The sequence below is a fragment of the Salvelinus sp. IW2-2015 genome, linkage group LG10 (genome assembly GCF_002910315.2).
Source record: "Salvelinus sp. IW2-2015 linkage group LG10, ASM291031v2, whole genome shotgun sequence".
NCBI classification, from domain to species: Eukaryota; Metazoa; Chordata; class Actinopteri; order Salmoniformes; family Salmonidae; genus Salvelinus; species Salvelinus sp. IW2-2015.
In genome coordinates this window covers 5,707,314-5,721,218 of record NC_036850.1, presented here as the reverse complement: position 1 = coordinate 5,721,218, position 13,905 = coordinate 5,707,314, and the positions used below count along the sequence as shown (strand labels likewise).

The window sequence follows — 13,905 nt, the reverse complement described above, 5'->3', positions numbered from 1 at the left end:
CTGATTAAACAGCATGATCATTACACAGGTGCTGGGGACAATAAAAGGCCACTTTAAAATGTTTAGTTTTGTCACACAACACAATGCCACAGATGTCTCCAGTTTTGAGGGAGAACACAATTGGCATGCTGACTGCAGGAATGTCCACCAGAGCTGTTGCCAGATAATTACATGTTAATTTCTCTACCATAAGACATCATTTTAGAGAATTTGGCAGTACGTCCAACCTGCCTCACAAGTCGCAGCCACGCCAGCAAAGGACCTCTACATCTGGCTTCTTCACCTGCGGGATCGCCTGAGGGGGGAGGAGGGGTGCTGAGGAGTATTTCTGTCTGTCATAAAGACCTTTTGTGCAGAAAAACACATTCTGATTGGCTGGACCTGGCTCCAGTGGTGCAGGCAAGGGTGCAGGCCCACCCATGGCTGCACCCCTGCCCAGTCAAGTGAAATCCATAGATTAGGGCCTGTTGAATTTACTTCAGTTGACTGAATTCCTTCTAGGAACTGTAACACAGTAAAATCTTTGAAATTGTTGCATTTATATATTTGTTCAGTATACATGAAAAAGGCTTGCTGGAGTAGTCAGTTTGATATGATTTTACACAAAGTCAGTGTTGACGACAACTTTGGCATAAGTGTAGAAATCCCTTGTGTTAAAACATACATTAAAAAAAATTCTAATAAACTAATAATTAAAAAGTTGAGAGAAACAGTGTAAAAGGCGTGTGTAGATGTATAAATAGCTACTTGCTGTATAAAGAACATGTGTTGCTATGGTAATCGGCCCCAGAGGTCAGTTCTCGCTCATTAAGCCACAGTCATGAATATTGCAATGTTAAGGCAAGCTGTTTTCATGCACGGGCCATTTTGGTCCACTGATCTTTTACATCACACTAGGTTACACCAACTGCTCTGTTGCTGCACACTACCAAAATATAGAGCTTTGTAGATCCGATAGCATGTAACGGCTTGCCTAAATCTGATTCTCCATTTCAAGTGGGGACCCCCTTAGGAATTCTAGCTCAATACAACTGATTCAACAAATCAAGCCCTTGATTTGTTGAATCAGGGGAGTTAGTGCTAGGCTAGAACCAAAATGGTCCCCCCAAGGAATGGATTGAGAGACACTATCATAAGTGCATCCTAGACCATTACACATATCGTCATCTTCTGTTTGCATGGCAGTGGTAGATCCCATGACTAAACGGGTTGCTGGAATATGATGACACTGGGTGGCAGAGACTAGACCCCTCCCTCTCTTTTCCTTCTCTTCGTGTTCTACTCTCAGTAGGGCTCTGCCTTCAAACTCCGATATAGACAGCAAGTAAACACCATCCCCACAATCTGAGAGAGAGAAGAGAGAGAGGAGATAAATACACACACACACACACACACACACAGTTGAAGTCGGAAGTTTACATACACTTAGGTTTGAGTCATTAAAACTCATTTTTCTACCACTCCACACATTTCTCCACAACAATTGTATACAGACAGATTATTTCACTTAAAATGCACTGTATCACAATTCCAGTGGGTCAGAAGTTTACATACACTAAGCTGACTGTGCCTTTAAACAGCTTGGAAAATTCCAGAAAATTATGTCATGGCTTTAGAAGCTTCTGATAGGCTAATTGACATAATTTGAGTCAATTTGGAGTTGTACCTGTGGAATGTATTTCAAGGCCTACCTTCAAACTCAGTGCCTCTTTGCTTGACATCATAGGAAAATCAAAAGAAATCAGCCAAGACCTCAAAAAAATTGTAGACCTCCACAAGTCTGGTTCATCCTTGGGAGCAATTTCCAAATGCCTGAAGGTACCACGTTCATCTATACAAACAATAGTATGCAAGTATAAACACCATGGACCAAGCAGCCATCATACCACTCAGGAAGGAGACGGGTTCTGTCCTAGAGATGAACTTACTTTGGTGCAAAAACAACAGCAAAGGACCTTGTGAAGATGCTGGAGGAAACAGGTACAAAAGTATCTATATCCACAGTAAAACAAGTCCTATATCGACATAACCTGAAAGGCCGCTCAGCAAGGAAGAAGCCACTGCTCCAAAAACCGCCATAAAAAACCCAGACTATGGTTTGCAACTGCACATGGGGACAAAGATCGTACTTTTTGAGAAATGTCCTCTGGTCTGATGAAACAAAAATAGAACTGTTTGGCCATAATGACCATCGTCATGTTTGGAGGAAAAAGAGGGAGGCTTGCAAGCCGAAGAACACCATCCCAACCGTGAAGCACGGTTGTGGGGGTGCTTTGCTGCAGGAGGGACTGGTGCACTTCACAAATTAGATGGCATCATGAAGTTGGAAAATGTTGTGGATATATTGAAGCAACATCTCAAGACATCAGTCAGGAAGTTAAAGCTTGGTCGCAAATGGGTCTTCAAATGGACAATGACCCCAAGCATACTTCCAAAGTTGTGGCAAAATGGCTTAAGGACAACAAAGTCAAGTATTGGAGTCGGCCAGCACAAAGCCCTGACCTCAATCCTATAGAAAATGTGTGGGTAGAACTGAAAAAGCGTGTGCGAGCAAGGAGGCCTACAAACCTGACTCAGTTACACCAGGTCTGTCAGGAAGAATGGGCCAAAATTCACCCAACTTATTGTGGGAAGCTTGTGGAAGGCTACCCGAAACGTTTGACACAAAGTTAAACAATTTAAAGGCAATGCTACCAAATACTAATTGAGTGCATGTGAACTTCTGACCCACTGGGAATGTGATGAAAGAAATAAAAGCTGAAATAAATAATTCTCTACTATTATTCTGACATTTCACATTCCTAATATAAAGTGGTGATCCTAACTGAACGAAAACAGGGAATTTTTACTCTGATTAAATGTCAGGAATTGTGAAAAACTGAGTTTAAATGTATCTGGCTAAGGTGCATGTAAACTTCTGACTTCAAATGTACATGTTTCAGTTGGTGCCAGCACATTTCAACATATATGTCTGAGGCCACATAAGAATACATGCTTAAGTGTGTCAGTGTCCACATAATTCAGAATGAAACTCAAAAATTACTTTGGGTTGCTTTACACTTCTACAATTACCCCTGAATTTCCAGAGACCAGAATTTCCAGAGACCAGGGCAAGGATTCTGATGTTTATGGTGGCCATCTTGTGTTATCTCTGTGCTGTAAAACAGTGAAATGGCTTCTTTTTGCTAACCTGTACACAGGCGATGCCCACGCCCACCGCTCCAATGATCTTCAGGTGGTCCAAAATGAAGTTTTCCAGTTTAGTGATACAACCCCCCTGGAGAGAGAGGAAAGGTGCGTGTGACTTTCAAGAAGACTTTCACTCTTGATGGGAGCTGAGGGTGCTGCAGCACCCCCTGAAAAATCTGAATTAAAAAGTTATATTAACAATAAAAAATATATACTGGTACTGTAGAATTGTTTTGTTTTACTAAAGTAGTGCACTGGGTCTTTACTAGTATTAGTGGACCGATATAGATGTCTGTAGCACGGGCAAAAACATATTTTCAGCATCTGGGCTTTGTCAAAAAAGGTAGTTGTATAATTAAAGAACAGTATCTTGCAGGTTTCAATAGTTGGAATTGTAATAGTCATTGCCCTGTCTCTTTCTCTGCAATTGTCATTCTAATGGTATCCATCCAGAAAGTACAAAACCCTGTCCTCAAACATTTACATCAAAGGGTGCATTATGGGCAAAAGACACAAAACATCCACATCAAATATTTTAATGCAGTATTAATTTACCATCCTTACAAACCACTTTACATAGGCTGGTCATCTAGGTGTGTACCTGTATCACCATGAACAATGCACAATAGAGAAATTGAGTACAATGAGACATCAAGTGGTTTGTGATGATGTGGCTCAGTTGGTAGAGCATGGCACTTGCAACGCTAGGATTGGGGGTTCGATCCCAGGGGGGGACCAGTACGAAAAAGTATGAACATTTATGTACTCACTACTGTAATTTGCTCTGGATGAGAGCATCTACTAAAATGTAAAAGGACTGAATAGACCATTTCAGTTTACAAATAGAAATAAGCTGCATTTGCAAAGTATTTCAAGAAACTGGAAAACATATATCAGGCAAGTATTTTTATATTCCACATGTATTATCAGATTACAGTGGTGTAGAGTACTTAAGTAAAAATACTTAAAAGTACAACTTAAGTAGTTTTTGGGGGGTATCTGTATTTTACTATTTATATTTTGACAACTTTTACTCCACTACATTCCTAAAGGAAATAATGTACTTTTAACTCCTTACATTTTCCCTGACACCTAAAAGTACTTGTTACATTTCGAATGCTTAGCAGGACAGGAAAATGGTCCAATTCACGCACTTATCAAGAGAACATCCCTGCTCATCTGTACTGCCTCAGATCTGGCGGACTCACTAAACCTATCTGCTTCGTTAGTAACTGACTGTCTAATTGTTGAAGTGTGCCCCTGGCTATCCGTAAAAAAAATAAAAAATTGTGCCGTCTGTTTTACTTAATATAAGCAATATGAAATTATTTAAACCTTATACCTTTACTTTTGATTCTTAGCTATATTTAACCCCCACCCCACGGAAAAAATGACAGCACACCAACCCCCAAACTACTTCCCGCAGCTATGATCTTGATACACAAACCTGAACTCAAGCAGAATTTGCACTCGGAATTGCAAGCACAATAACACTCAACGACACCAGCTGCTCTCAGTATCGGACACTCACCTCCACCTTGTAGATGTTTGATGGGTGGTCCCTGTGGCCGCAGCCCAGCGTCTGGGTCTTACAGCAGCTGTCCGGCACCAACCTGCCATCCGCCTCATTGGTGCGGATCCACACGCTCTCGCCCCAGTCCGACGAGCTGTTGCTGCCACAGCACTTAAACTGGCGGGAGAGGGAGGAGGAGGGCATTTCACAAACAGGGTGGCGGATGTTTTTCCAGTTGTCTTGCAGTTGTTTCAGAAGACGAGCTGAATGATATTCCGTTCATGAACCAAATCCTTATACAAAACAACGGGCCATCTTTCAAATCACAAGGTTTCATAATGACGAGTTACATGTAGGGCTATAACATACTGCAACCATGCATAATGAACACACATAACTGTGCCAGTGGAAATAATAGTAGATTCAATGAAAGTAAAAAAATAAAAAAGATTATTAATGCACATTGGAGAAAATCGACTAATTCCCACATGAATATTTCCAAAAACTTCCAACCAAACTCCTCAAGTCTGCGTATGGTGCCTTCTCTTACTTCCTGCTGCAGCTTGTCCACTGCTTTGGTGATGTGCTCCTGCTCTGGCTGCCTGTACTTCTGCACCATGGTCTCCCGCAGGTTCTGTTTCAGCTCCTCATTGAGCTGCAGAGGAGGACGGGACACAGGGGATATGAGAGAACGGACACAGTAAACATGACCTTGGTCAGACTACAACACAGCTATCCAGCAGAGGGTAGAAACAGAAGCATATACAATACCGAGGAAGGGGCAACTACGGTGTTTGAGCGCAGGCTTTTGTTCTAGCCTAACTCTAACACACCCTGTTGATGACTTAAATCAGGTATGTTAGCACTAAGCTGGAACAAAAAGGGACATTGTCTTTCTGAATAGGACTAAGTGGAAGCATGTACATTAAGAATAAGGTAGTGGGAGAAGCAGACCAATGACTGTGAATCTTCTATCAGTAAAATAATACTTGAAGGAATGTAATGCCTCTCATTGTCGATTTAATCGAATGGAATGATCCACTGTATCAAAGGTCCAGAATAGCTAAAAGTGTAATTACAGAAGGAACTCCTCTTGAAAGGGGAAATTATATACATAAAGGTAAGAAGAAGTACATTTTCATTCATTTATAACACTAGCGCAAAACTTAGGCAAGAGCATGGGCCTACATCTAGCTGGTCCACAGTTGCTATGGCAACCACAGAATGTAGAGCCAAGTCAGAACGTAAAGGACAGATCAAGGGAATAAATGAACGAGGGACAGAGAGGGGGGGGAGGAAGAGAGAGAAATATAATAGGTTTTTATTTGACCTGTTGACCGCGTGGGAAACACTGCAGCAGTGAGATGAAAACAGGGTGAAAGGCCTTAGGAACATGAGCAGACAATTACAGTTCAAATGATACACAACCAGCTGGTAGGATAACATTCCTTCAGGTCTAACATCTACACAGCAGGGGTATGTGGTAGTGACAAGGATAGTAGTGGGAATCACATCTTAGTGATATTATCACAATACAAAAATGCTACAACAAGATGTGGCAGGCGTGGGAAAGCAGAGCGAGAGAGAGAGAGAAAAGCAACAGATGGAGAAAGAGAGTCGGGAATTATCCGTGAACCTTCCCTTGTTTGGGTTTCAGTATGTACAAACAAACAAACACTCTGTCTCTGGGCAGGCTCTGGGAATAGATAGTGTTCCTGGCGGTGGAATCAGGTGGTGAATCAAGTCATTCATTACCTGCTGGTAATAGATGTAGGCCAGGACACCGGCGAGGATCTCCAGCAGGAAGACACACAGCAGCAGGACAAAGTACTGTGGGGAGACAATGRAAGGTAGGGGATTAGGTTGAAATGGATTTCCCCTGGCCCTCTGTTTATGGACTTCACAGTTAAAACAGGCAAATCTAATTTAGACGAGCTGGAGTTCAATTTAGCAGAGCTGTCGATTTGGTGGTACTGGGGGTCACCGTTGTCGTTTTGTTATTTTGAGAAAATGAACTAAGAATGTTCGCCAATCATAGTTTTAATTTGTGGCGTATTGATTATGTGGTGAAATGTCAACGGAGCCGTACAAACAGTATGCCGCCCTTAAAGGGATGCTTCAGGATTTTGGCAATGTTGTTATAAATAGCAGATGCAATTATTTCCAGTAACATTTAAAACAAACACATAAAGTAAAAGTGCTGCCACCATGCCGAACTTGCCGGTCGCCATCTTGTGCAACCCAAGATTACCTCGTGAATAAGTCAAGGGGTGTGAATACTTTCTGAAGGCACTGTAGCAATAACCGATTGCCCTCTTAATATGGGAATAAAAAAATAAATCAAATCCCCTGTCCCTTTAAAGAAGTAAGCACAGTCCTTGTCTGTTCATTTAGGAATGTAGCGGTCCAATAMAATTTTAAACCCTTAGTGCTTAATGTAGATACAAAAATATCCCATCAACTCGTGTGTAGCTCTGGAAGGATTGATTAGGTACTAGCAATATGTTCATAGCTCTACCTTGCCCTCTAACAGGCTAGGTGKAATTTTCACTTSRTWCCCATCAAATCCTTACAAATCTACACAAGAGCCAAGCTGGTAAGGRTAAGATCCTAGGGGGTCTGTGGCAGTATATTGTATGTGGTCCTTCAATGTGTGCTCTGCATTTGCCCTGCAAATGGACTACATTTAAACTGTATGGATGCCTTGTACTTTGAGGGAGGCCATTTCCTTTCAGTCACAGAGTTAGATTAGAGTTTTATCTCCCATCTGATTTAAGCAGACACAGGAGGTAGGGCACGGGCAGGTYTGCATTCACCGCCAAGTTCCTTTAGCGTTAGACAGACGGGGAGATCAAATATCGGGGAAAACCTTGACCCAAATCTCCTGGCTCACCGCTGATCTTTGGTGTTAAGTGGAGYTGGTCTTTGTCTTTTCTCAAAGTGGCTCTGATCTTGAAGGCTGAGTAAGCGGACTGATCAATGCCTGTTGATGCGGTCACAATGGTGTTGAAGAAACACACACAAACACACTAGGGTTGGGCGATATTACGATCGCGTAGGCTAAACCATCGCCTGTCACCTCACGATGTCGTCACCATCGACAATGGCTGTCAATCATCGTGATATGACAGACGATGGTTGGCGCCCTGCAGGAAAGAACGGTGTCTCGCAGTGCAAAGCAGGGCAGCACACAAGTGACGTTCYGTGTAATTTGCCTATTCCTACTTGCGATTACCTTTTTAATATGTGATACAGAMTGCTAGAGAGCAATGTAGGCCAGACAGAGCGGAGAATTCCGCCAAAGAAGCGCATAATGTCCAATATTGTTCCTTTCTCTTTCTGTTGGATGCATGGACTTTACACTATAGCTTAAACGTATTCATTTTTTTAATGTATAAATGTACACTCCTTGACCATCTTGTGTTAAGCCGCTAAAAAAAAAACGCAGCCGATATTCCCTTCTCTCTCTCCATTCGATAGGCTATATGAATATGACTGAAGGCTACGCTTCATCGTTTTATKCAATGGCTATCTCCCCAAAAGTGATTTGAATAGCCTAAAAAACGTAACGTAGACAGGGGACGAATAACGATCGAGAACAMACAATATCAATAGCCTATAGAAAAATCGAATTACAAGTTTAATCAAGTTGCGGGCGGGGAAAATCCTTCCAAGTGTGGTTGAAAACCAAATGGCCAATAACCTATCCTAAAAGCTTTATTTCAAGTTAAAGTTATGAACAGTTGGCTTGGGCGGTATACCGTATATACCTTAAACAGGGGTATTTGGGAAAAAAAGCCACGGGATAGTTTTTCAAAACCATCAAGACAACTTATTTGAAGTTTTTCAATAAACTGGAATATTTGTAGCTACTTTAAGTTAATACCTCCAGTCAATTTGTGCAATAAGTTAGGAGATAAGCATAGATTGCGTTCTTCATTTGACCCGTCACATTATTTTATATTATGAAGCTTACCATAGTACCCCAGAACAGTCGTGTTTGTTTGTAAATAGCACAAAGGGAATGGTGGAGTCTGTTGTGCAGCGCACATGAGGTGATGAAGTTACATTTGTCTGGTTTTCTACCAGAAGTCAAAGAGCTCTGGATGAGTTATATGCACAGCTGCCATTCTTTCCCTGTGCTTCCAACTAGCGTTTTATTCCTCTCCGTTCTTCTCTCCTCCGCTCCGTGTACACATGCTGCTGCGTTCCTTCAGAAAAGCTTTATCATTTGCAGTTTCTCTCTTTCAATTTCATTTGTAAAATGTCCACACTCCAGAAAACGACATTCGGCGCTACTAGCTATGCTTGCATAACTTTATGAGCTGTATTTGCCTGTCTTTATGTTCGTTTACGCTCGTTAGCATTTAGCTAACAGCGTCTATGTGAATTCGCTTTAGTCGTGCTAATTTTGTTAGCATTCTGGTAATAGAGGCACAATGGGCTTTTCTTGCATTATTTGAGCCCCTTGTGTGCTATGCCGGTAATACCATAAATCCCGGATGGAGAAGGACAGTATGACGATATGAAAATCTGGATACCGCCCAAGCCTCATGAGCAGTAGTGTATTCCCAAATATTCTAGCCTATAGTTGTCCTAAAGTTGTGACTTTCAAAAATAACAATGAAAGTCTATTAGCCTAGGCTATTCTCAATAAAAGTTTTATGATAGAACAAACTAAATTATTTGTCAAAAAAATAAGGAAAGTGGTGCTAGGGTACACAATAATAGGWCTTCGTAGATAGAAGGTGCTCTTTGGTAAAAGGGGTCAATTTGTCATCAAAAAGAAAGGAGRATCAAGGCACTCTTCATATAATGAATTAAAATACCTTTATTTGTACGGCATGTTCAATGGAACAAAGATTTAAAAACTCCAGCGCAGTTCAGCTGCATGGCCGGAGATACGCTTGCCAAAACTATAATTTGTGAACAAGAAATTTGTGGAGTGGTTGAAAAACGAGTTTGAATGACTTTCCGRCTTCAACTGTATACTGTAGATATGGGTCTGCGGTAGATTGCTTCCATCCAGCCCACGTCACTACGGTAACACAGCCCATTCCTCATCAGACAGTCACTGCTCCATCCCAGCACGCCACACTTACACACACACGCTCCATGCTAACCCTCCTCCACCAGAACGCAATATTAGAAAAGATGTGCCTGCAATTATCCTCTGGCTTTCAACAACATTATCTTTCATCCAGTTGCATTCGATTTCCTCACTGTAGCCTACTTTAATTTAAGCAGTTTTTTTTCATACTTATAAATATATAATTTGGGGGGGTTGGCCAATAGGGGGCGATAGCATYGTATATCACAATGTTTTATTGGTACATAATCATGATAGGAAAAGACTGATATTGCCCAACCCTAACACGCACACAGAGAGACACACACACACATTGTTTTGAATTATTTTTGTTGTATTAATGCTATTTAATCTCTCCTCAGACTAATATTATTCTGTTTGTCCTGTGGGTACCTTTGCCACTGTTCCACCCCTTGTGTGTTGCGCTGTCATGGTGTATCACACCTGTGATATACATGGAGTTTGACAGAAAGCCGATATAGTTGCCGAGGCAAACATCGGAGGTAGTTCACACAGATTCGACAGCAGTCTTCTCGCCTCTCGTTGCCAGGGTTAAGTTACACACACCTCTTCCTCACCATCTCTCCCCTCCCTCCTGACAAGTTAATTCCTTCAGCATGATTCATCGGCCTAATCTTAACTTCTTGTGATGCGCTCTGCATTCCAACACACTTGCACACAAAAGCCACAGCATATGTTTGGGATCAAACGCGGACATACAGCAAAGGCCCATCTAGAACAGGAGCAGATAACACAATAGTTTGAGAAGCCTTACCCAATGTGAATGAATAATACTGGATTAGAGCRTTTCAACTACTCCTCCCTTGTCCCTTCACTAAGGAATATAATGCACAAAAGGTCAGGGTAAGGACTGAATAGAGATCCTATTATTACTAAATAACTAAACTCGTTGAGGTTTTAGTATTGGTTTCCTCAAAATTCCATGTTCAATTTGATATGGAAAACAGATTGTCCTATGTGAATACCTAGATATCACTTGAATAAAATTTTTGACATGTAGGTCATCACATGCCAAAACCAGACACACCATACAGGCTCTGTTGACCTAGTGTCATGTCTCTGACTGATTAAATTATACGACATGCTATTTTATCAAATCGATTCCCTAACATTTGATTGATTACGTTATTGAATTAAACCATGCAACAATTAACTCGTTAATAACCTGGGGCACCACGGAAGCATTAGTTTATATAAAGCGGCTATCTCCCGAATCCACTCTTGAAGATCTTTTATATCAAAAGCAGTCAATTATTAATCGTCACCTTATTCGGTCTCATCTGAACGTCGTAAAATTCTTGGTTATCTTCACGAACCCTGTCTAACGAGTTGAATCCGCAATTCAAAAATTGGCTTAATTATTTATTTACCAACTACCTAAATAATCACACAGAAGTACTAATACACAGGATGGATCATACATCAATTACTAATCATGTCATAAAATAAAAAGTCCCTAGCGGACGAAACCAATATGACGGCTGGTAACACAAAGAAAAGGGGTTGGGTTTGAATGAAAGAGTGGGAAGACTGAGGTACAAAAGAGATTGGGTCTCTATCGGACCTTGAAAAGCTATGCTGACGTAAATACAGAATCTTATGCATTCTAATAACCGCCCATGCGGAAAATGAAAATACAATATATATATAAGTGGGGAGAACAAGTATTTGATACACTGCCGATTTTGCAGGTTTTCCTACTTACAAAGCATGTAGAGGTCTGTCATTTTTATCATAGGTACACTTCAACTGTGAGAGACGGAATCTAAAACAAAAATCCAGAGAAATCACATTGTATGATTTTTAAGTAATTAATTTGCATTTTATTGCATGACATAAGTATTTGATCACCTACCAACCAGTAAGAATTCCGGCTCTCACAGACCTGTTAGTTTTTCTTTAAGAAGCCCTCCTGTTCTCCACTCATTACCTGTATTAACTGCACCTGTTTGAACTCGTTACCTGTATAAAAGACACCTGTCCACACACTCAATCAAACAGACTCCAACCTCTCCACAATGGCCAAGACCAGAGAGCTGTGTAAGGACATCAGGGATAAATTGTAGACCTGTACAAGGCTGGGATGGGCTACAGGACAATAGGCAAGCAGCTTGGTGAGAAGGCAACAACTGTTGGCACAATTATTAGAAAATGGAAGAAGTTCAAGATGACGGTCAAACACCCTCGGTCTGGGGCTCCATGCAAGATCTCACCTCGTGGGGCATCAATGATCATGAGGAATGTGAGGATCAGCCCAGAACTACACGGCAGGACCTGGTCAATGACCTGAGGAGAGCTGGGACCACAGTCTCAAAGAAAACCATTAGTAACACACTACGTCGTCATGGATTAAAATCCTGCAGAGACGCAAGGTCCCCCTGCTCAAGCCAGCGCATGTCCAGGCCGTCTGAAGTTTGCCAATGACCATCTGGATGATCCAGAGGAGGAATGGGAGAAGGTCATGTGGTCTGATGAGACAAAAATAGAGCTTTTTGCTCTAAACTCCACTCGCCGTGTTTGGAGGAATAGAAGGATGAGTACAACCCCAAGAACACCATCCCAACCGTGAAGCATGGAGGTGGAAACATCATTCTTTGGGGATGCTTTCTGCAAAGGGACAGGACGACTGCACCGTATTGAGGGGAGGATGGATGGGGCCATGTATCGCGAGATCTGGCCAACAACCTCCTTCCCTCAGTAAGAGCATTGAAGATGGGTCGTGGTGGGTCTTCCAGCATGACAACGACACGAAGCACACAGCCATGGCAACTAAGGAGTGGCTCCGTAAGAAGCATCTCAAGGTCCTGGAGTGGCCTAGCCAGTCTCCAGACCTGAACCCAATAGAAAATCTTTGGAGGGAGCTGAAAGTCCGTATTGCCCAGCGACAGCCCCGAAACCTGAAGGATCTGGAGAAAGATCTGTAGGGAGGAGTGGGCCAAAATCCCTGCTGCAGTGTGTGCAAACCTAGTCAAGAACTACAGGAAACGTATGATCTCTGTAATTGCAAACAAAGGTTTCTGTACCAAATATTAAGTTCTGCTTTTCTGATGTATCAAATACTTATGTCATGCAATAAAATGCAAATTAATTACTTAAAAATCATACAATGTGATTTTCTGGATTTTTGTTTTAGATTCCGTCTCTCATAGTTGAAGTGTACCTATGATAAAATTTACAGACCTCTACATGCTTTGTAAGTAGGAAAACCTGCAAAATCGGCAGTGTATCAAATACTGTTCTCCCCACTGTATATATTTCACTGAGCTGCGCTTCGATAGATGGGTCGAAGATGGAAGACTGGTTTGCCCAGCAGAGATCGCCTTTGTCCTTTGTAGAATCTGTCTGGCGTAGTGTTGTATGGTGGATACGTTGTACCCGGTCTTCTCAGGAGATTGTCTGTCCTTTCCTAGGCCACGTACGTTTACAGCTGCAGCTGATAACTCAACTTCTAGGATGTATCAACTCTTCTTTAGTGAATAAGAGTTCAAAGTTCATACCATTTTTCCATACTCAGCTAGTGCTGTATTCTGGCTGGTCTAGTCGAATTCATCCTTCCAGCGTGGTGATCGTCACCTCCACAATGAAATTAGCCCTTTTTAAACGTATGGACACCAGTCCTCACCGTCATCGGGACTAAGGTTTGCACTTCCGTCAACGGCTTTTGTAGTGGGGGAGAGAAGGGTGTGTTTCATAGTTCTCAATCAATGTCTGTTCACTTGGGCGTGGCCACTGGTGAGCATAGTTTACTTTATGAAAACAATTCTCTCATTTAGAAGCTAAAATTACATTTAACTTTTCACAAATAGTTTCATATTTAAACATTTAAATTGCACAATAATTCCATGTGAATCTGATAACTAGAATGTGTAGACTTTCAAGATACAATTTATGTCGTCCTATCATCAGATATGTCCAAGACACCAACTGATCGGACATCATATTTTTTTTAAGTACCAATGGACACTTCAACTGGTTGGATTACAGACATATTGTACCTTTCCCCAACCTTTTGATGTCACCATACTCTCTCTATGATAACAAAGGGATTTTCAAGAAACCATTATGTAGAGTGGAGAGAAAAGGGGGAAAGTTG

General features: G+C 41.6%; 1 protein-coding gene across 1 annotated transcript in view; it reads right to left on the bottom strand.

Moving 5' to 3' along the window:
• Positions 1–688: 688 nt before the first annotated feature.
• Positions 689–13,905, bottom strand: part of LOC111969197 (CD151 antigen-like) — a 53,398-nt gene continuing 40,181 nt past the window's right edge. Inside the window, exons 3-7 of the mRNA XM_023995146.2 lie at positions 6,458–6,532; positions 5,253–5,357; positions 4,721–4,879; positions 3,191–3,277; positions 689–1,344 (exon numbers count right to left, since the gene is read on the bottom strand). Of these exons, the coding sequence (XP_023850914.1) occupies positions 1,285–1,344; positions 3,191–3,277; positions 4,721–4,879; positions 5,253–5,357; positions 6,458–6,532 (486 nt within the window). The 3' untranslated portion in view covers positions 689–1,284. The remainder of the gene's footprint in view (positions 1,345–3,190; positions 3,278–4,720; positions 4,880–5,252; positions 5,358–6,457; positions 6,533–13,905) is intronic.